The 23,894-nt window shown below is 40.3% G+C and overlaps 1 protein-coding gene across 4 annotated transcripts in view; it reads right to left on the bottom strand.

Moving 5' to 3' along the window:
- Positions 1-17,934, bottom strand: part of ESYT2 (extended synaptotagmin 2) — an 84,475-nt gene extending 66,541 nt beyond the window's left edge. For 3 of the 4 annotated variants that reach the window (XM_065050480.1, XM_065050479.1, XM_065050478.1), the window contains exon 1: positions 17,368-17,895. In XM_065050480.1, coding sequence (XP_064906552.1) covers positions 17,368-17,721 — 354 coding nt within the window. In that variant the 5' untranslated portion in view covers positions 17,722-17,895. Of the gene's footprint in view, positions 1-17,367 lie in introns of all 4 variants that reach the window. The other variant, XM_065050481.1, reaches the window with a different exon arrangement.
- Between the last annotated feature and the right edge of the window lie 5,960 nt (positions 17,935-23,894).

The raw sequence follows: 23,894 nt of genomic DNA on the forward strand, positions 1-23,894 counted from the left end.
TTAATGAGGTCCCCCCTTAGTCTCCTCTTCTCCAAACTAAAGAGACCCAGCTCCCTCAGCCTTTCTTCATAAGGGAGGTGCTCCACTCCCTTAATCATCTCCGTTGCCCTACGCTGGACCCTCTCCAGCAGTTCCCTGTCCTTCTGGAACTGAGGGGCCCAGAACTGGACACAATATTCCAGATGTGGTCTCACCAGGGCAGAGTAGAGGGGCAGGAGGACCTCTCTCGATCTACTAGCCACTCCCCTTCTAATACACCCCAGGATGCCATTGGCCTTCCTGGCCACAAGGACACAGTGCTGGCTCGTGGTCATCATGTTGTCCACCAGGACCCCCAGGTCCCTTTCCCCTACACTGCTCTCTAATATGTAATTTCCCAACCTATACTGGAACCTGGGGTTGTTCCTGCCCAGATGCAGGACTCTACACTTGCCCTTGTTAAATTTCATTAAATTTTTCCCCGCCCAACTCTCCAGCCTGTCCAGGTCTCTGGATGGCAGCACAGCCTCTGGTGTGTCAGCCACTCCTCCCAGCTTGGTGTCATCAGCAAACGTGCTGATAGTGCACTCTGTTCCCTCATCTAAATCGTTAATGAATATATTGAATAATATTGGCCCCAGTACTGACCCCTGAGGCACTGCACTAGATACTGGCCTCCAACTAGACTCCGCACCATTGACTACCACTGACTACAATATTAATTCCACTATTCACTGACTACAATATTAATTCCACTTTACAAATTCCCTTGTACCAGCTAAGTTTACTTAAAGCAAAACTGACGCTCTAGATTTTTAGGGCAGCCCTCATCCTCACGCAGGATCATGCTGAAAATACGCAACCAATTAAATACATAACTAGAAATCAGTCTGACCACTGAATTCCAATCCCCTGCAATTGCAGGCGTCATTATCCTATTTCTATTTATAAACTCCACCTTAAAACCACAGAGTTTGCTGCCATTCCTCAGTGCAGCCCAGGAAGAGTAGCTCTGGTGTGTTTTCGGTAGGCTGGTTGCTAAGGAAAGACTGAAACACTCCCTGCTAAACCAAGTTTCTAAACTTAGGTTTATGCTACATCATATGTTTGAGTTACAAGGTGGAAGCAAAAGCCAGACTGCCTCCCAACTAAATTAACTATTATCCTCATCCACAAATATCAGTCTTACTATTTTGACTCTATGTGTTAGCAAGAAAAGACACTTTGGAGGAAAAAGTCTTCACCAAATGACACAAGATAATGTTCAACATCAATAAAAATCCCTATCAAATCCCCACCCAGTAATATTACTTGGGTTTGAAGTAGGAAAGGTATTTTTATTATATGCTGAAAAGGTTTTACAAGCATGTTTTCAATCTGCGCCCACAGCTTGTAATTCCTGTATACATCCAAAGCGTGGATTTGTTTCAATAGCCTGTCTTTGAGCTGGAGTATCTGTCCCATGACTGAGCTTAGCACCTCTTATCCAAGACACTATTTTAGAAAAAGCAGAGTAAGTGTGCATAAACCTGCAGAAGGAAAGGATACCACTGAAATCGCATTCTCCAAGGAAAACATATATGCTTATGCTACTGGATTGACACATACAGCATCTGTACAGTATAACATCCAGCAAGTTGCAAACCTCCTGCAAGACCGATGCTTTCTGTAAGCCATTAAAACCAATATTTGTCTTAAAATAAAGTGACCAGGTTTCAGGAAGATTACATCTTTTAAGAGATCAGTAGTAAATACAAAAATACAAATGATGAATTATACAAATAAAAAGCCCAGGCATCAGCTTGCAAAGCTCCCCCTCACCCTATCAGAATTCCTGCGGGCCCTGGTTCCAGAGAACATCCCCTGAGATTCCAGCTCCCTGCAGACACAGACACTCTCCCACGTTAACGACTGCAAACCATCACTGATAGCAGCTTTCAAAATACTGCCTTACAATGATCTGCACCCAAACATTCTCCAGCCTCTGTTGAAGCTTTTCTACCTGAAAAAAACAGGGAAAGAAAGTGATCATAAACTCTAAACACCATAAATCCTCTTTCTAAGGTAATCTATTTTTTTAAATACTGGAAACTAAAGAATCTGCCTTCCCCTGTTTGGGAAGTTTAAGGTTTGGCTTAAATTATACTCCATTTTAATCTCTTTGCTTTTAATGTAAATTCACATATTTTATACGTGTTTAGAGAGGAGCTCCTGTAATTTTTTTAAATACTAGACTGTAGTTTTTACATAAGCAGTTACAAAAACAGCCCTTCAGTGGAAAGTAAACTGTGGAAAAACCACCAAAGATTATCAATAACACCACCAATGTACTTCCAGGTAGCGTGCCCAATCAAGTGTGCACAGTTGCTGACCTGAACCACAACAACTTGTTTCTACACACACAGCCATTTCTTACACTTAGCAAGTGCTTGCAGGAAGATGTTTGCCCACAACTGAAACTATTAATAGCCCTTGTATAAAGGCAGTTACTGCCCTTCAAACAAATGATGGGTAGCGAGCAGCCGAGCGATTAAGATTCGTATTTTCTTGGACGCAGAGGAGGAACGTTCTAGCATTAGACTGCTGGAACTGTTGGATGCTTGACAGATGGGATGGAGCGGTAGCAGGAGTGAAGAAAGGAGAGCTAAAGGAGAGCTGCATACATTTTTCCTTTTATAAACGCAGCACAGAGCTGTCACCTCTCATAGTACTGATTATCATCAATGGTGAAGATAACCCAAGCATTTAGAAATCTCTTGAATACTCTTTACCCTAAACTCAACCATTATAACCAGTCTATATTCTTCTACTTCCAAATTCAGCAGTAAAAATCACCTTCATAAATCAATACTAAATTAATTAATGACAGCAGTAGTAACTTTATAAACATACCGCCTACAATTGGATCATAACATTAAGCGCAAAATAGTGTCTTTAAAGACTGAGTTGCTTATTATTGATATTTAAGCTCAGCATTTCTGCATTTTATTCCACACCTACTGTCCCACTCTGGATATTTCCACAGCAGCTGGAACAGAGGTAATGAGATCATACCAGATCTGCATACTAGTTTACAACAACAAGACTCTTCTTACATCTCAGCAACCCTTTTTGCCTAAATATGGCTTTGTAGCAGTTTCAAGGGTTTCCAGTTTTAAAGATTCAAATGTTGGTGATCAGTAGGCAACTGCTGAATTTTTCTTCTCTAACTTTCAAAATTCTATCTTTTACATGACCAAGAATAATCTAGTCACTCTACACGCGCTTTATCATTAACAGAGAGAAATACGGGCCTGTAGAGATACACATCTGACATGTTGAAACATTACTCCTATGGTCAGATAAGAGTCCTCTGGAGATGCCTGTATTAATCACAGAAAGTATTCATTGTAAAGAAAATCCCCAATGAATTTGGACTTATATATATAAATTTAGGTCCAGCAAATTCTAGTTGTAAGTGGAAACCAAACACCTTGTGCTTAAAACCGAACTGAATATTAATTCTACGAGTGGAAATTTCTAACCAATAAAGACAACTGCCTGACTTGCGAGTAATCGACCACCTAGTTGATCAGTTCCTTAAAATCTAGCTTCAAGTAATCTTGCCCATGGCCATGCCAGAATAACTATGCCACTTTATTTGATTGCTTCTAAACAAAGCCTTCCCTAGTCTGCACTTCTCTTGAAGGAGAAATTAATGTTTGTGCACATGCGAGGAGGAATATCTGCAGCCAAGTCACTGTTAGCACTTCAACACTCAGCAGATTTTGCAGCAGATGCTGCTACACGGTGCTAATAATTGTTTAGAAGTTCTACAATAGAACACTTACTACATGTATTAATTAAAATCTAGCAGCTGTGTCCCACATTGTTGCTTGCTAAATTTAGACATGTAAAAAGCAGTGGCGAAGTTATGGCCTCATTACTTTAGGTTCTTACTATATGGAGAAAAGGAACCTCCTGCAAAAAATTCAGCTCATCTCTTCCCACTGACTAAAGGCAGATGGCAGAAAGAGACTTATCTCTGAAATGAGGTGCCCAAGTCCAGTAAGATGAAATCTACATTTCAGTTTGCTAGAGCAAACTTCATTGTGTGCACTAATTGACAATAGATTTTTTTAATGGCTTTCACTGTTGATTGTGTTATTTTAGGCCTGAATCCCAGCCCAAGTTCAACTAACAGATTTTTTTCAGCAGCCTAAGATCTGCACCCAGCTCTTAATCACATGTAATAGCTTTCCTGCAGAAGACATCACTTGAGTTTAAAAGCATGCAGTGATGACAGTTAAAATGAAATCAAACCCCCTGAGTAAAATGCCACAGTTATTTTCAGCGACCTGCATAAAGAGCAGTTAATTTGCAACTACATCAGTCCAGCTGAAAACCCAGTATTTTCAAAAATCTGATAAAGGCTTTTCCAAGTACAACCAACCACTAAGGAAAAAAACAGGGATTTTCTTTGTTTTCAAGATCAAAGGCACATTGAAATCAAATGCACCATTCTCGTTGCCATATATTGATTTGCTGCATCTGCTGCAGCCCTGACTTTGCTCAATGTATTTGAAAAATTTTAGGACATAAAATAGTCAGCAAGTTTAACATTCATCTACAAGACTTTTTTTATAAACTAAATGAATTGAAGACTTTTGTTTTAACTAAATCGTTGAAGATCTATTTGCCTATGGAAACGTCTGCAGTCAAAATGTCTGCAATCGAAAGTAACTTGTAGACTATGTTGGAAAAAAATAAAACGGTCTTTGAGATATTTATTTCAATACTTCATTCTCAGTGTTTTCTTTAATCCTCAGGAGCTCATATAATGAGTCACTTTCTGTTAAAACAGTGACATCGCAAATCCTACACCATCGACTAACCTGAGCTGTTCCAAATCAGAGGGTTTTTTCCATTTCACTTATTCAGTGGGAGATCCCAACGCAACAGCTTTACTTACACCGCGTTCACTAGGCTATGACAGGCAGGAATGTTTTTTCCATGTGCCTGGCAGTGCAAACAATCACAGCAGCAGAAAGCAGGGCTGGAGTTCATCACTTTGATTGCTGGAAGAAGAAACTGGAACAAATGAAAACCCACAGGACACCTGGGGTTGACAAAAAGAAACACCATTTCCCCAAGCACTGCAAGTCTCAAGCAAGAAAGCAAATGACCTTAAAAGTTCTTACACGTTACATAGAAACTGGAAGCTTGTGTTACATGGGAATCAAGAATCAGAACTTGACAGTAGAGGAAATTCTGAAGTGATTTGTCAGAGCTTAAACCTCATTAATTTTAGGAACAATGATGAATTAATATCCTCTCTCTGACAAGTGGATAAACTCTTGTTGCTTCTCAATAAATTGAAGGTTAAAGGCTGTTCTACAGTTTTTCAGCTTCCACTCTGAGGACACAGATGAGAATCCATGTTACTAAGTCAAGGATAAACGCTTTAAAGCAACTGTAAGTAAAGCTACAACCACTTCCATCCCTTTAGCAGAGTTTCCCTTCAAGAACAAATGCCTCTGCTTCCTACTCCAGAAAGTGTTTTAGAAAAGAGGAAAAATACCTAATTTCAGGTAGATACGCTTCCATTGACAACTCTGTCAGAAGTATTGTTATGGTGCTACTAATACAACAGACTGCCTAGCTGGGCCAGAAAACTGAAAATAGTCAGTATAAAGAAAGCAGGTACATCACTAACAACGTGTGTATGCTGGAAGCAAATAGCTGAATCATGAATTGCTGTTTTAAAACAACACTATTGTAGGTCCTCATCTCTCACATAAAATTTGAGTTTGTATTCTTATATGGGAACTTCATTTGTAAAAAAAAGTTATTTCCAAATTCAAACTGTTTTCAGGCTTTCATATGGCTCTGGGTGTAATGGATTACCCTAAAGAACTAAAAAGGAAAAAGAAGCCCCAAACTTCATTGGGATTTTTTTTTTTGGTAATCAACGTAACAAAGTGTACAGATTGGTAACATTTCATTATTCACCTTAGAAAACTCAGGGAAGACCGGACATACAGGACAAAAACTTCAGACTAGAATTGCAAAACTTCCAAAACACAAAGGAACTGAAAAAAAAATAATTGTTGGCAAATATGTTTTCTGTTGCTATACATCTATGTTAAGACTGGAAAACAACACAGGCAGACATGATATGCAACTTTTTAAAAGGTTTAATTTTCTATTAAATTTGGCTATGTATAATTCTCATGGTAAAGACTTATATGAACAAGAAAGAAATAAGAAAACTGATTTTATCCAGGAGACACGGACAGCTTGGGCACATTCCCATCAGCACAGTACTTACACCTAACACACCCTGAAAAGTAAAACAAACAAAACACACACTTTCAAAAGCCCAAGTATTTTCCCTACCAAAATAAAGACTACCATGAACAAACAAGAGAAAAAGAAATTACTACAATGTAGACCAATATATCAATCACTTTTGAATATTCTCATAACACATGCAAGTCAAATGACTGAACACCAGTTTGGCTTTTGTTTTGTTCCCCCCATGAAGCACTCTCTTATCATTTCCTGGCTGCTATTTAACTGGCAGAGGGTGGGTGGGTGGAAAAATGTTCTTTTTCTAGTTCAAATATTTTAGGATAAAGTCATTGGGTGAGGAACACAGCATTTTATAATATAGTCTGCATCACAAAATTGATTACTAGACTTAGACAACTTCCTAGCCACACATACAAGAGAATTTAGCATTCTAGTTCAACAATTAACAAGATGAATCAATAGACCAGGGGAGGAGGAAGGAGACTTGCCTCAAGACATATTACAATATTTCCAAATTCTGGATTAGCAAATATGGACTAGGAAATGTGAACAAATTAAGAAAAGACATTTCTTCACTTGAAGTATCATCCATTCATTACATTGAGTTTGCCTGAAACACACAGATGGATCAAACTGCCACCGAGTCCGCAGAGTTTGCTCTACAAGCCTGCACAAAAGCCAACGGTGCAGATCACGTCTTGTAATACTCTTCCCTGCAAAATGCCACAAGAGATCTTGTCAAGTTTTTAGATATGAAGTTATGAACTTACTCACTGTTGTTTTTTAAAGCCAATTAACAGTCTACTACAGAATACGCTATGTGAAGCAGGGCATCTGAGAAAGCACAAATACATTTTGATATCAAGTTATGCAGATCTGAAACAAGGCATGAAGAACATGTATTACAAAGCAGCAGTAATGCTTAAATACAAAGCCAACTATGAGCTTCCTGAGCAGCTAAGTACCATTTGAGTTCTCCCACACAATGTTTTCCTTTCCACCATCCATTGTTTTTAGTAAGGTGTTTTAAGCATAAACACTTACAAACCTTGAGAGCAGAAGTGTGGATTATAATACTGCACGATTAATTTAAATCAGAACAATGGAAGTTTTATAGCTACCTTCATGCTTCAACATACCTTCTGGTTACTTTTAAAAATGAAACAAGAAGACACTGCATTTTTAGAGATTCACCTGCTTTCTTCCCAGCCTTCCTTTTAAGGTAGAGAGGGATGGAATACAAGACAATGGATTGTCAATACATTTAATTTTGCATTTGGTGTTACAGCTTTCAAAACATTCCTATTAGGAAACTATTTCAGTCGATTTGGACAGTTCATGTGAGCCAGTATCTACCCAAAGGAATGCAAACAAAGGTTATGAAAACAACAGTGCTGCAGTCTGTACTAGATGCTCTCAATTCAAGTCTTCATTAAAACAGATGCAAAAAGGTATGCAATTTACATCACAAATGTAAATCTCTTAGGTGAAAGTGCTTGCAATTGAACTAATGTAAACTTGACTCATGCTGCTATATGATAAGGACAGCCAAATGACAATGTAATGCTTCTCTGTCACATGACAGTTATTTTCAGCCAAGTAAAACCAGTTTCGTATTTCTAGTAACAACTTAATGGTACTTTAATTCCAGACTGCTTCAGCTGAAAACCATTAGCCCTGTTTCAAATTTTCAGCTCCTAAGAACTTTGTAGTCACATCAGGGTGTAGCAGACAAAACTTTGTGCAATGACTCATTATACGGGAATGCTCCTTTCCCAAAGGTTATTTATGTAACAGGAGTTCCACTTGAAAAATTTTATGTTTTAGCAATTTGCTGCACAGAATTTTAATACCAGCTACTTAGCTGACAGGCATCTGAATGACTTAAGAAGTCTCACTGCCTCCCACAAAACACTCTCTAAAGATAGCCATCTTTTTTTTTTGCTAGTAAACTTCAGAGGTAAGCAAATGCTGGTATTTTATGCAGAAGAGGTTTCTTATAATTTGTAAGCAAAAGGGGAGACTGAAAGCTAATTTAAGCGACAGGTTGAATCAAAAACAAAAATCACAGAATAATTCAGCTTGGAACAGACCTCTGGAGCTCATCTGATCCAACCACACACTAAAAACAGGGCCAACTTTTAAGCTGGATCAAAGTACTGAGTGTTGATGTGTTTGATGATTAAGTATGTTAAGAGGTCTGTTGAAATGTTATAAAACAACTTGGATGTGTAATTTGACATGATAAACTGTTCCAGTTCAAAATGCTTCCCCACAAAGACATCTCAGCAGTGTTATTTGCCACCTCTCTCTAAGAAGGTCCCTCTCCATGCAGGCGACTGTTCCACCTCACTTTAAACCCAACCACAGGCTTCCATAACCTCCTTTTCTGTAGGCACTAGCACTTCTGTGGTTACACAGTAAAACAACTCACGGAACTGATCCAGCTGAACACTAAACCTGGCAAAAAACTTAGAGTTAGGTGGCCAAGTAAATTCTAATGCTGGCACAAGGAATCAGTGGGAAAATGCAGTGGATGCAGAAGATCCTTTTTGTCAGGAGTGTACATTTACTTCCTTTTGAAACTGCAAAATCATCCCCTTTGACTACTAACCCCCCTGCTTCTCTCTGCAATAGCCATATTAGAATGCAGAGAAAAACTTACAAAGCCTACAAATGCAATTTAGGGATGGTATTTATACATATTCTCATGAATAAGGAACCATTAGTAGGAAGAAGCTTTGAAATCCTCACTGCTCCTCTAACAATATCACATGAAGCACACAGAGAATAAAACAAAAAGGCTGCACCATTTAAACTGCAAAGAAAATAAGAACTCCACTAGTTTAACAAAGACTGGTACAGGGAGCTTGGTAGAAGCTATAGGGAATAAAACCCTAGAATTAGGTTGGGGATGGGGATCAAACGATGGCAAGGCAGCTGAGGAGCCCCCTCTTTCTCCCTCTCCCAGGCACCTTATCAGTGGGATTCAAGAGGAGATGGGACACGGGTCCTCAGCTGAGCCCTGACAGAAAGGCAGAGGCTATCCCGGGCTATGTTAAGGAACAAGGGTTCAAAACAAAGAATCCTGAGAAGCTGAGGTAAATAGAACGGACTTTGGAAGGCTAGTGCACTTGTCGAACACCTGCCCACAAAGGATTCGGGATTCTCAAACCTCACTTTTGTGATGAAATTTCCTTATAAAGCAAGTTTAATCTTGACACTTCTAGCCAATAGAGAATAAACATACTATTGCTATTAGTTACTCCGTTAGCTGACATGGCAAATTTGGAAAAACTCACTTTCCAGGTGTAACAATGATCCATTTTGTGACTTACTCGTTGATTGCCAGCCAAGAAAAATCACAAAACTTACATTAAAAACAGAATAAAAGGAACAACATTTGTGAAATCAAACCACAGAGAAGGTGGCAACTGTCAGAAAGAAAACAAATATAAGTAGGTTATTTTCAAAAAACACACACATCTTTAATTACGCTATCATCTTTTCCTACTCGCCCCCAACAGAGCTTCAGTCTCATGCAGTGACAAGTCAAGGCTTCCTCAAAAAGGTACTAAGACTGTCTGAGAAATGCTTGTGCTGTCCGGATCCGCTCTTTCTTTTGCTGCAGAATGAGAAAAGCACTCAGCACGTGGTGGATGGGGCTGAGGAAAGGTCCTGGGTCACTTCATGCCATCTTGGACAACTACGAATTCCGTCAAACACATCAAGCTGGCAACTGGCCTCCACCATTTCACATATGGTCGCTTATCGTAAATTCTTGATTTGATTCTTCCCTCTTATTCCTCATTCAATATTTTCTTTCTATACTTTAGAGAACTCTCCCTCTTTCAACTGAAATCTTACTCAAAAATATCAACGTGCTGTACACACCGAAAGTTACACTAGTGATAAAATGCCAGATCACCCCAAAGAGTTCAGTTTCACAATTTAATTCATTCAAATAGTTGTTTACAATAAAAACATTCTCCCCTCTCCTTATCAAAATACTGTTTCCCAACTGTTCTTATTCACATTCAATTCTATGTTGAATGCTCCATCTCTGTATATCCTTTATTATCATGATACGTTCACAAACACCAGCCAAAGATGAGAAGTGGTGCAATGTTTCATCCAAAGATGCAAAAGCAGCTCTACATATCCTGCGTTTGAAATTCTGCTGGGCTGTCAAGCTGGGGACATCAAACTCAGAAGCTGCCCAGGCTTGGCCACAGAAAAGCTCCAGGGCTGCTGGTGGGGAGTCCATTTGAAACTTCCTTAGGAAAGCATGGTATCAGATTTACTTCATATCGTCCAACAACAAGGAAAAACAAAGAGAAATATGAGACTTCGCAGGTCAAGAAACACTGTATCTAAACTACCAGTGCCTCATATAAAATCTCTTCTTTCTGTAACCCTTCCAGAAGGATCATACTGTTTTATTGATTCCCTTCTATCTACATGTTGAAACATACCGAATCGATGGCATAAGTTAATTTTTAATCATTAACTACTGCTTTCAGAATCTGATGTACTACTATAAGGCTCTAACAAACTGGTTTCAGACACTACAGAGGCTATTTAAAAAAATCGGCATTCTTTAAAACTTTGTATTTTAAAATAAGTTTTAAAAACAGCTTCCACAAATCCACACCTCAGATTTGGTATAGGCATAAGGTCAGCACAAAATTGCTGCAAAGCTCAGAAGTCATGCTAAAGGCAATTTCAGCAATTACAGAACATTTTCAAAGTTATAATTAGCAATGATTTGATAAATGTGAGATAAACTGCAATGTAAATCAAATTATTTAAGTCAAAGATTTTTATCTTAGCAGAAACAAAATGCTGCCTCTTCTTTCATTTGAAAAAAAAAACAAGAACAGGACACTAAATAATTGTTTTGAATACTTAAAATTTCTAGAACTGGCTTTCTCTACTAAAAACTGCAATCAAAATATTTTGACAGTAATGCTGATTCATCTTCCTATTTCCCAGCAGGTTCTCATGTGAAAAAAACAACAACAAAAAAATTTGAATGCATATCCAACCACAATCTGTGATGTGCCCACAATCTCAAAAAGTAGTAGTAACTTAATCTTGTAGAAGAGGTAGAAAAGGTCGACTGATACTCCAGCCTTTTTTTTCTTCTATACAACCTTAGTCTTTACAGACAGGATCTTTATGACTCCCATGTTTCCACATATGGCTAAAGCTGGGCCAGCCCCTATATGCAAAACTATGTAGTCATGGAAACAACACCAACAGACTAATATGAAAATTAACAAACAAACAAACAAACCCAAGAAACACTCATACACATCTTAGCTATTCAGATAAACAGCACATTTAATGAATATGTTTGCAATAGTCCCAAAAGTCAGTAATAATGGTAATGTAATATTAATTTGTTATATGAAAAAGAATGTATTATACACATATATTTAAAAGGCTTGTAGCACCTAAAAATAGATCAAGAGACATAGTAATACTTTCATGTTAATATTTTTCTTTAGCATTTTTTTAATCTTGTTCATTAATATCAGTTCATCACATGGTCTTCTACCATAAATACTCTGGAAAAGGATCTTTACATACTTATCACCTAGTGACACCACATTACTACATGAGAGAATGTGTTATATGACAGACATCATTTCAGTATCGGTTTAACACAGTAAATTTGAAAATTTTATATGAGAAACAGGAATATATGATCAATTGTCTAAAATAAATGTGGTTGGTTTTTTTTCCCTCTGGTTCTCCGTTCCTAAAACCATCCTTCACGTGCCTCTTAACTATGGAGTAACCTTAGAAAGTCAGCCAGGTTACCTTCTTAACTACAAGTAATACTGAAACAAATAAAACTTCCTTCTTAAAAAAAAACTAACCGTCAAAAAAAGGCACACAACCCACAATACACAGATGTATGTATACATACACTACAAGGCACCCAGAATAGAATATGGAAAAAAACATAACCAAGCAGAAGGAGGACATGGACTTCAGTTGTTAAGTACTCACAAGTTCTTATTCCATCCTTACTTACACCCCTTCATAGTTTCCAGATGCCGGCTGGCAGCCTACAGTATATGGCCGTCTGCAGTATGAACCATACAAATGGATTAGATCCAGCTTAGCATTAAGTAGCCATACATGGAAGTAATTTTTCTTATAAATCACTCCTCAGAAAATTCAACCTAACATGCTCAACTAACATTTGGAGAAAGGATCAGAAGAATGTGTCACAATGCCTCACAGCCTTCCTTCTCATATTTTAGTATGTTGTATAAAAACCCACCTACGGTTCCAACAGCTCCAGTAATAATGGCATTAACTGAATGTATAATTAGAAGTTAAGAGAAAGATCTTTTTGTTCTATGGCAATTAAAAACAAACATTGCATTGCAGAAGTTTATGAGGTTTACTGAGTACATACTTAACACCCATCAGGAAGGATTATTTGGAGATTCCTGTCCTCAACTATCAAAGGTTCACTTAGCAAGTTTGATTCTACATCATCAAGAAATCTTCATATCAAATACACCTAAGAGGGTAACCACCTCAGCCTTCTCTGCACGTCACTCAGTGCAGTATGAGACCCCACAGTTAGAGCTACCTAACCATGCTTCCTTCCACAAACATACTGGGTCTGCCTTCCTAACACCAGTAAATACCAAAGCCTTCATTGCTCTAACCACATAATCGGTGTGTTTGACAAGAAGTTCACGGAAGGGCTTGGGGTGGGGTGTGGGGGGGTGGCAGAAAAATATGTATGTGTATTTTATTCTAAGACATGTGACTAAATACAAATAATTTAATAATTATAAATCACAATTTCCTTTTTCAGACATGTTCTGCTTATACTCAGAACAGTTCCCCACCTCTTAAACACTAACAGTTTGTTCAACATTCAGTACAACCTTCAACTAAGAAATATGCAACTACCACTGAAGTCATGCTTTACTGAACATCACCCTTGCAAAAACACTCAACTAAACATGGGTTGATGACTATTTTATTGATTATTGTAGCTATACATTAGCATCTAGCAAAAAGGGTAAATGCTGACATTATCTCTCCCCTATAGGTGTAGCAGCCGTATAGCAGTTGAACAGTAATTCACAATACTCACGCTCTGCAACAATTTCATACAGCTTCCCAAGAGAAAGAAGATCTAACAGATTTCTTCACAAAAGGACTAAATCTGTTTGGTGACAAACGTGACTAGACACCTATTTAGGTTTAGGCAGATTTTTCCTTCTACCTTCAGTAGATGAGAAAACAAAACAACAAAACCAAAACCCTAAAACTCACTCCAAACTAGCACAGAAACTCAAGCGAGTCTGTTGGACCTAAAATGCTAGAGCAGACTTGTAACTGATGTGTTAATATGACATTACTTCTACAACAATGATGTACAGTATTTCAGTTTCTATATAATACATGGTTAGGGATACAAAGAAAAACATCTAAATCTGTTTTCAGAATCAATTATTCAAAAACACTGATTTATTCCTGTTTTGGTCTCCTGCTGACAGACTGCACACACAGATACAGCTCCTGGTAGCAGGCCAAATTTACAATCAATATGGAGAAGAATATTCAGTACGGCTTTTTATCTGTATTTTGAAGAAAACAGGAGTCAAAGTTTCACTTATCCAAAAAAGATGTTAAAACGTTATAAAAGTCACATTAAGCAACAAAAAAAAAAAAAAAAAAAAAAAAAACAAAACAAAACACAATGGCAAAATGATATTTACTTTTTGGGTTGTTCTGAGAAAGAACAAATTAAATTTGTTATACCACTTAGATTATGAAATTCCACTACTGTTTTAAAAACAAAAGGCAACATGATAGCAGGCCTTTACAACCTGAGAGTCCTGTCTTCCTACCTTCTATCCTCTTAGTGATACTTAAATTGCCACTTTCCTTATGTACGTTTGCATCTTAATGACATTCATTCCAGTACACAACACATCTAGTGTATAAAAATGTTGTTAAGAAAGAAGAAACCTTGACTTTACTTGAAGATCATTTCGAGCTCCAATTCTTCCTCATTGTAAATTCTGCTACCTAGTTTTAAATGACTTGGAAAAGCACCCACCTCTGCTCCCTCCCACTGCATGTAATCAGTGACATCTTCGAAACATGCAGCAGAGCAACAACTACATGTTAGCAAGTCTCAGTAGAGATCTTTTTCTCCTAAGACAGTAAAAGAAATACTTTTTTTTAGCACATATATATTTCTTGTAAATAATTCAGTGCTGACATTTTCAATAACATAACTTGTATTAGTGTTGAATTAATGCATTTAACATGCACAGTACAGAATTTTCCTATTGTATAACCACGTGTTTATGGAAGAAGTAAATCTAGCTTTGGAAACTAATAAATAACATTACAAACTCTAGTGTGATAGTACAACAGCAACAATTTCAAATCGTAACTGAACATATTGCCATCAGAAAAATCTTAATTCATTATTCCTGCAACAACCACTTTCTCAAAAATAAATAGCTTGATACACTATTACCGACCACTCACTGATCACTAAAGCAGTAATCGATCTCAAGGTAGGTGCGAGGGTAAGAATTCACACCTAGATACGCTGCTGCTCAGCTAAAGCTCTTTTCCCATCAAGAGCCCAGAAAGATATCACATGTCAAATAATTGTTTGGAAAGTTACATAGTTTTAGTTGAAAAATGGTTTATTACATCTCAGTTCCAGTCCCAGAGGAATAAAAAATTTCCTATATTTCAAACACAGCACTGTCCTACTCAAGGAATTTAAAGTTTATTTCCCTGACCAGAAACCAAGGGAAAATATACCAGTCTGGAGTTCACATTGAGATGGATAAACTCAATACCTATTAAAGAGATGTCAGGCTCTATATACCATCCAGTAACTCTTATCTGAAATATGACTGAAATCCATAGATCTCCAAGACAACACACAAAAAGCAGGAGAACAGCATTCTTCCAGGACACATTACAGAGGCAGCAAAACGAGTCATATAAAGTTTAATGACTATGACAGCAGACACTGAAGACCACTTTTGATTTAGGTGGGCCTTTGGATCTCAGAAGACTTCAGTTTTCCAGATTGCATTTCACCTGGAAGCCACATTTACTTGGAAACATGATACTTCCAGAATATACTATATATGTCAGCAGAATGAAAAGAATCAAGACCTTTAAAATTTAATAACATAACCAAAGAGGGAAATAAAAAAGGCAAAAACACAACAGTGATTTACAATATGTCTGCCAACTGGCATATCAGAAAGTCACATTTTTAGGGAAACCCTGCATATTGATCAGTTGCTTTCTCGTAATACCATAAGGATATGCAGGTGTTCGCAGCCAGCACTCATTCCTCTTGATGATTTTTTGCCTCTGACTTCACTCGAAGGGCCCCTTTCTACATCTTTAGTTATTCGGACAACTCCACACAGGAATTAATTGTCATCACAGGTAACAAATTGTAGCTTAAAATACAATTTACACACAGCACTAAGCTTGAATATCTACTGCTTAGTTACCAGCAGATAGTTACCATATACAACCCTCCACAACAAACCTAGCTTCAGTTAATTCATTTTGAATGCATCAAATCAGAACCCTTCCATTCTATGGCAAATGATTACAAGGGAGGAAAAAAAAAAACACAAAACAAACACCCCGAAGCCATTAACCACATTATTTAAGACTCACATCTCAGCTTCAAGCAGTGAAACCACCTCATCTCTTTTAAACATAATACCCTTTTTTACCGTTATCATCTGCTAGAACTCGGGTAAAAGATATGAAAAAACGGGAGTAAAAAAGACTCCCACTGCACACCTACACACTATATTGTCTCTGGATGTCTGGAACTCTCATAATGTCCTTAGCAAAGCTGGGGCAGGTCAGACCAGGTATAGCAACTTCATCACATGAAAACAGCTACTTGGATATTCATCATTGCAGCACTGCTCGATGCACAGTGAGTGCAAAGAGAACCTAGCAGAGATATGCATGGCTGTTACTGAGGAGTGGGGAGTAAGCAACCAACAAATCACATGGAAAGATACAGCAGAAACCCTCAAGACTTCATTCAGGTATGGGGACTAAGAGAGCAGCAAGCTTTGCACAGCACATCACCAGGCAGACCAGGATGCAGAGAGGCCTGGAGGAGCACTGACACTGCTGGCTGGTGGCCGTCAGCTCTATTTAAATCACTGTTAATCCTCCAAAGTAAAAATTACAAAGAAAAAGCGTTCAACTTTAAAGCTGAGTTTATCTAAAAACAATAATGGCAGTTCTAAAGACTTATTAGAAAGTCTTAAACTTTCAAAGGAAGGCTCCACTTTCAGAGAAAACCTTTTAAAACCAACCACAGCAACGAACAAATAAGGCCACCAAAGCTCCTTTACCCTAGTCCCCATGTCACAACCCTGAAACCTGCCAGAAACGCTCTGTCCCTATTAAGCAACGCTTCCCTGAAAACCATAAAGCCTTTAAGATACCGATTTTGTCTGCCTCTAATCTGAACTTCTTAAGAAAAGGTTCCTGCCCAAGTTGCAAGACCTGTGCGCTGCAGAGACCTCACTACATCGAGACGTGATTGTCGCTGTGCGCCACAGGCATTTGAGGTGAAAAAGTCCCCAGCCCCTGAGGTGAGGTTTATTTCTGCGAGGGAAATCCTGGCTGTGACAGGTTCAGCGCCGCGGGGCTGTCAGCGCACGGCACAGGCGGCGCGGCCGCCGCGGGTGCTAACGGGCCGGGTGGCAGCGCCGGGGCGGGCGGGGGAGCCGTGGGGACGGACCGGGGACCCGGCGGGGCTGCGGGTCACGACCGGCAACGCCGCTCCCGCCGAGTCTCAAAAGGGGCTGGGGACGAGCAGCCGAGGAGCGCGGGAATCGCCACCTCCTCAGCGCTTCTGTCCCGCCAGGCCGGCTCTGGCGCTCCGGCCTGCAGCGAGTCTCTTTCAGCCCAGGCAGGAGGGGCCGCCCCGGGGGAGCTGACAGGCCCCAGCCCGGCCGGCGGCTGCGCTGCCCGCGGGGCGCGGGTGCTCCGTCGGAAGCGCCCCAAGGGTGTTGGCCGCTCACTCACCCACGCAGGCAGATCCGCGGAGGAGACGCTGAGCCGCACCGCCTCCTCCTCGTCCTCCAGGAAGGCGAGCGCCCGGCCCAGGCGGGAGGTCTTGCCGCCGCGGTGCCTGCGGATCCAGAACAGCCCGCACAGGGCGATGAGGACCCAGCTGAAGCTCAGCCCCAGGTAGCCCAGCACATACACGGGGAAGATTAGCACGAAGCTCCTCGCGAACTGCGACACCAAACCCGTCACGTCCACGCTCAGCAGCGGCGGCGGCTCCGGCACCGAGTCCCCAGCCGCCGCCTTCTCCGCGGCGGCGGGATCCGTGGCGGTCCCCGCGCCGGGGGGCTGCTTAGCCGCGGCCCCGCTCATGCTATCGCAGCGGCGGCTCCTACTCCTGCTGCCGCTCCTCCCGCTGCCGCTGCTGCTCCTCCTCCTCCTCGGGCGCTGGCTGCGAGCGGGCAGGGGGGCAGGGCGGCGGCGCCTCGCATCCTGCGCCCGGCCCCGCTCGCCGCGCACCGACACCAACCGCCGCCCGCTTCCGGGTTCGGGCCGGCCCGGCCCAAACGGCCACCGCCGCGGGGAGGGCGGTGCCGCGGGGGCGGGTTGTGCCGCCGCCAGGAGGCGCCTCGTCCCCGCAGCCGGGGCTGCTGGCGCCCTCTGGGCTCCGCCGCTTCCCCCAGTCCCGGGCAGCCGGACGTCCTGCCGCCCCCTCCCCTCTGCCGGGCGCTGCTCTCTCTCGTCTTTCTCCTCCAAACTAGTCTGCCCGTAACGGCCACCGCTGCTCGGCCTCGCAGGAGCGACGGGTCGGAACAAGGAAAAGAGCTCCTGCCGGGCGGCACGAAGCAGAACCGGCTTGCCGAGGCTCAGGGACCGCGAACGTGCTTCCTTAGGGGCAAACCCTGCAACAACCCCGCTCTCTTTAGTCATGTATGCGGTGGAGTGTTTTTTACCTGTGACAGCCTGTATATTTATATTTGTTCCCCATTGAGGGATGTTATTAAACGACCAAGCGATCAATGGCTCAGCAGAACCAGAGGCCAGTTGCTCTACTCCTCAGTTACAACAGGTGTTCCCGAAGCTCTGTTCGCACATCCTCAGATAAAGCTGACTCTTGTCTATTGAAATCCATGAATCCACTGCAATACCCAGGGCAGCACCACGACCCAGGCTCCTGGTATTACGCCAGCCCTGATCTGTGGAACTAAAACAGCTGATTTTCTACAGGCTTGTGTCCTGTATCCCTTTATCACAGTAACACCTGGTTCCCACATCATTCCTCCTACTGTTCCTTTATCTTTTCAATAATTTTGTTTTTCCAACAGCTATTGCTTGTTGTTAGCTGTGTGCTAATCAGTTTGCCAGTACACGCTTGCTGATTAAACTCGGCCTTTACCAGAAGGTTTTTTTATTTTGCCTTTAAATATCCAACCTTTCACTTAGTGGGAATGAGGGTACTTTCTCCTGTCTTGAGCTGCCAATTTTCACCAAGTTTGTAGGACTTTATAAGACTTTATATAGTATTTGCAGGCAGGGAAAGGGAGAAAATTCATTTAGGTAATACCCTAAAAAGTTATGAAAACACATAGAAACGGACAAATAGGAAAGCTGCATATTTCCTTAAGAAAGCTCTTATTTCCTTAAGAACTGAAAACAACCTCATCTCCATTATCCAGAGAAAGGAAAAGTCAGGAAGGCAGCGGCACAGAAGGAAAAGTTTTTTGCTCAGTTCTGCACAGCAGAATTGGGGAAAAAAAAAATCCCTATCTTGACAACTGAATGTGCTGCTCTGTTGTATCACCTTTCAAATTCCCTCCCTGCCTGCAGTCGGACACAACAGACCACTCCAAGCAAGAACGATTTCTGGCCATGGGCTCATGTTGCTGTTTAACATTGACGATGTGTGTTTTCCACCTGTATAATTAAGTTAGGATGAAAATTCAGAATGACCAAATGATAAAAACATAAGTAACAAAATCAACAGTTTACAACTATATGGTAATCCAATCTTTGAAATGACAATTTACTTACTTTGGGTCTTTTTAGAGAGCTCCTAGGACTTACAGGGTGTAACAGTGAGGGGACTGCAGGACCGTGTAATGCCCTACAAAAGTTTATTACCTTCAGCTTGGGGTATCACATGTGATGCTGTTGCCCATGTGGACACTAATAACATCAAACTACAGTAAATGTAGGTGATTTTTTGCATTTATTGTATTCCTTTTCTAGTTACTCGTTCTGCTTATATAGACTTTCTTGTGAACTCCTCACTCCTGAGCTTCAGTAACACCTTATACAAATGGCCACATTGTATGTTGGCTCCCTCCATTACAACCAATACTATTAATATTTTATAATTTTTTCAAGCCCTTTCCTCTCTGTCTTGGACGCCATTGCTCCATTTTACTTCTCTGTCTGGCCTCACGGTATCTGTATGACAAACCAAACTGAACATTAAAGATGAGAAAAAAAAAACAAAACTGAATTAATGTAAGGTTTGCCAGCCAACACTTTACCATATGCTGCTTTTTATTCTGGTTTCCTTTCTGCCTCAGTGTGTATTTTGCAAATGAGCTGGATATAGATTTTGTAGAGGACTACCCTGTACTGTATTAAATGCATAAAATGAACCTTGTAGTAGCATTTAGGATGACAAACACATAATTGCAGGCCTGACAGCCTAGTGATTCTGGACAGAGTAATTAATTAGTTGATACGGAAGTTTGATTACTCAGAACTAAAGGTGGATGATACTGTGCCAATCAAATAGGCAAACAGAAGCAAGATCTTGTAGCGTTAATTTGAAAGCATTTGTCTGCAACACCAATAGAAACTTCTGATAAAGAGGTTACCACAGACTTCTTAGAACTTCTGTAGATAACTGACTTGGCTCCACACAGTATTTTGATGACAAAACTGGGTGGTATGAAATTAGCATGTAACTATTAGAATAGGGTCAAAAGAGTCTTGTTAAAATCAAGATATAAACTCTGTCGCCATGGGATAAATTAGGGTCAGTTACTCTATTACAGCTTTTGATACAATGTTCCTGATAAAAAGTTATTTGTTTATTCTAATCTTTTTGGTGCCCATAAATTAAAATAATAATAATAATAAAAAACCCAAACGTGTTATTAAACAATTTATCAGCAGAATCTTGGATTTGTTAATTCTCTTATTTCCTGATCCTGTTTTTTAATACTTATTACAGCAGTCTTGAATGCATCAGGAACTCTTGAAGAGACTCACAGAAAGGAGCTTGCTCTGGCTTTTCCTTAAGTATCCTGTAGTGAATTATATCAGCTACAAGAGCTGATATCTCATTTAGATAATATTCTTTTCATATCCTGCTTTTTAGGTCTGTTGCCTTCTTAGAATTGTAGTGAATACATTTTGCTTGCAGTATTTCTTTCTTAGACATATGTGTTTAGTCCTTTTTATAGGTTTCATTTTCCGCTTTTTCAAACTCAGCAGCTTTAATTGAAGTCAAAGTAGTGTCATTCTATGTTTCTCTTGACCTTGCATCACACCAGTTTTCCATGATACTTTTTTTTTCCAGTAAGTACTGACACTATTCTTCAGACTAACTTCCCAAAGGATGTTATTTATATATCTTGGTTCTGGAGGATGAGAAAAATTGGCAAAATTCAGTTTATGTGGTAAAAAAAAAAATTAAGTTTCCCCATCTTCTTTGGATTTCACACAAGAAAACATGTTTTGGAAGCTATTTTAATTGTAGCTTCTTGACCATTTTCACGAACAGTAATTTTCTGAATAACAATATTTGATATTATACCTTATTTTACCCAACAACATTATTTTAGTCTTATGCTTCTCTCTACAGGATTTTAACTATTGAATACAAATCTCTGCGTGTTTACTCAAGAGCTTTTTTCCTAAAAATTGTGGAATTATTAATGGACCATGGTTTACATCTTAGTAAATTAATGTGATGGAATACTCATTACTTCTGCATTTGATTTTATCCAGCTATCTCAACTTGCTTCAGATGATCTAGTATATAGCACAAATATTTTCTACCTGCTTCAAATTATCTAATATATAGCACAAAGAAAAGTTATAAGACTCTGCTATACCTGTTTAGTGCATAGAGCTTCTGCTGTCTGGAACAAAACCAAACATGTGTGATCCCTGGTATCACCCAATCTGGCTTCAGTTTCACTGAATGCATAAATTGTGCTCTCATGATAAGATCCTCAAATATTTGTTGTTCCTTAAGACAGAAATAGTTTCCATTAAAACGTGTTTCTTAATAAGTTTTCATAATAATCATAATATTTTTTTTTTTTTATTTTTCCCTAATGGGATTCTTACAAGTTAAAGTTTAAAACTAAAGGCTCAGAGTTTATTTCAAGGATCCAAATTTTTGCTGTTTCTGTTGATGAACCTGGAGGACCCAGGAGCATTTTGAACACTTTGAAAGAGGTAATTTATGCACCTAGGTTGATAATAATATTTGAGTTTTCTTCTCATCTTCATAAGACCTCAGCAGAAATTGGTTTAAAAAAATGAAAAAAAAAAATCTATGAAGCCTAAATCCTAACAATTCTCTTCCTTCATATAAAAAAAGAAAAAGTTTTTATTTATAATAATAAAATAATTATCATTTTTAATCATGGTTTAGGGTTGCCATGTTCTCCTGATGAGGCTTGATATTTCAAATGAGAGCTAGAGAAAAAAACAATATTGTTCCACAGGATTAGAAGTTGGCAAACGTGACACCCATCTACAATAAGGGCTGGAAGGAGGATCCAGGGAAGGTCATGGAGAAGATCATCCTGAGTGCCATCACACGGCACATACAGGACAGCCAAGCGTGGCTTTATGAAAGGCAGATCCTGCTTGACTCACTTGTTCTCCTTCTATGACAAGGTGACCCACTTAGTGGATGAGGGAAAGGCTGTGGATATTGTGTACTTAGACTTCAGGAGGGCCTTCGACACCGTATACCACAGCATTCTGGAGAAGCTGCAGCTCATGGCCTGGATGGGTGTACTCTGCAATAGATAAAGACCCAGCTGGAGGGCCAGGCCCAAAGAGTTGTGGTGAATGAAGCCAAATCCAATTGGTGGGCAGTCACGAGTGGTGTTCTCCAGGTCTCAGTATTGGGGCCAGTTCTGTTTAGTCTCTTTATGGATGATCTGGATGAGGGGATTGAGTGCACCCTTAGTAAGTTTGCAGATGACACCAACTTGGATGGGAGTGTTGATCTGCTGGAGGATAGGATGGCCATACAGAGGGGTCTAGACCAGCTGGATCGTTGGGCTGAGGCCAATCATATGAGGTTCAACAGGGCCAAGTGCCGGGTCCTGCACTTGGGTCACAACAACCCCAGGCAGAGCTACAGGCTTGGGGAAGGGTGGCTGGAAAGTGCCTGGGGAAAGAGATCTGGGGGTGTTGATTGACAGTGACTGAATATGATCAGCAGTGTGCCCAGGTGGCCAAAAAGGCCAACAGCATTCTGGGTTGTACCAGGAACAGTGTGGCCAGCAGGACTAGGGAAGAGATCATCGCACTGTACTTGGCACTGGTGAGACCCCACCTTGAATCCTGTATTTAGTGTTGGGCCCCTCATTGCAGGAAAGACATTGAAGTGCTGGAGTGAGTTCAGAGGAGGCGACGAAGCTGGTGAGGGGTCTGGATCACAAGTGTGATGAGGTGCAGCTGAGAGAACTGTGGCTGTACAGCCTGGAAAACAGGAGGCTGAGGGGAGACTTTATCACTGTCTACAACTACCTGAAAGGAGGTTGTAGCATGGAGGGGGTTGGTCTCTCCTCCCAAGCAGCAAGTGCAAGAGGAAATGGCCTCAAGTTGTGCCAGGGGAAGCTCAGATTGAATATTAGGAAAAAATTCTTCATGGAAATGGTTGTCAGGCATTGGAACAGGCTGCCCAGGGTAGTGGTGGAGAGACCACCCCTGGAGGGGTTCAAAACGTGTATAGATGAGGTTCTCAGGGACATGGTTTAGTGCCAGTGTTAGGTTATGGTTGGACTCAATGATCTTGAGGGTCTTTTCCAACCTAAATGATTCTACAATTCTATGAACATCCGAAGACAAAAAGTACAGAATATAAAAAGGTGAGTTATTTTATATTCCTGTTTTTGAGATAAGAGTAAAGGTAAAGATGAAGATATGCATGACAAGCCAGACAACAGAAAAGAATGTAGAAGATAAACTTGTATTAAAATTCCCAGGGTTACCAGAAACCTTGTTTACAGCACCGTTCTTTCCAAGAAAATCTAGAGCATCCTTTTGTGCTGTCCAGTAACACAACACATATGTGCCTTTTTGTTGCCTGTAGTCACACAATGCTAAATCCCACCTTTATAAAAAAACCAGTAAAACCACCGGTGTATTCATTTTTTTCCACTACATTGGTGAGAAACTGTAGTTTATTTTAATACATGGTGGAAACGCTTAAACATGCACAAGTTTTAGTTCTGTTATTGCAAAGGTGTTATTCCAGCCTGTGTTCTTATGCAGCAGTTTAACTTCAGTTAGATCCCTGATTTAAAGGTTGAAAA

The sequence above is a fragment of the Columba livia genome, chromosome 2, assembly GCF_036013475.1.
Source record: "Columba livia isolate bColLiv1 breed racing homer chromosome 2, bColLiv1.pat.W.v2, whole genome shotgun sequence".
Taxonomy (NCBI): Eukaryota; Metazoa; Chordata; class Aves; order Columbiformes; family Columbidae; genus Columba; species Columba livia.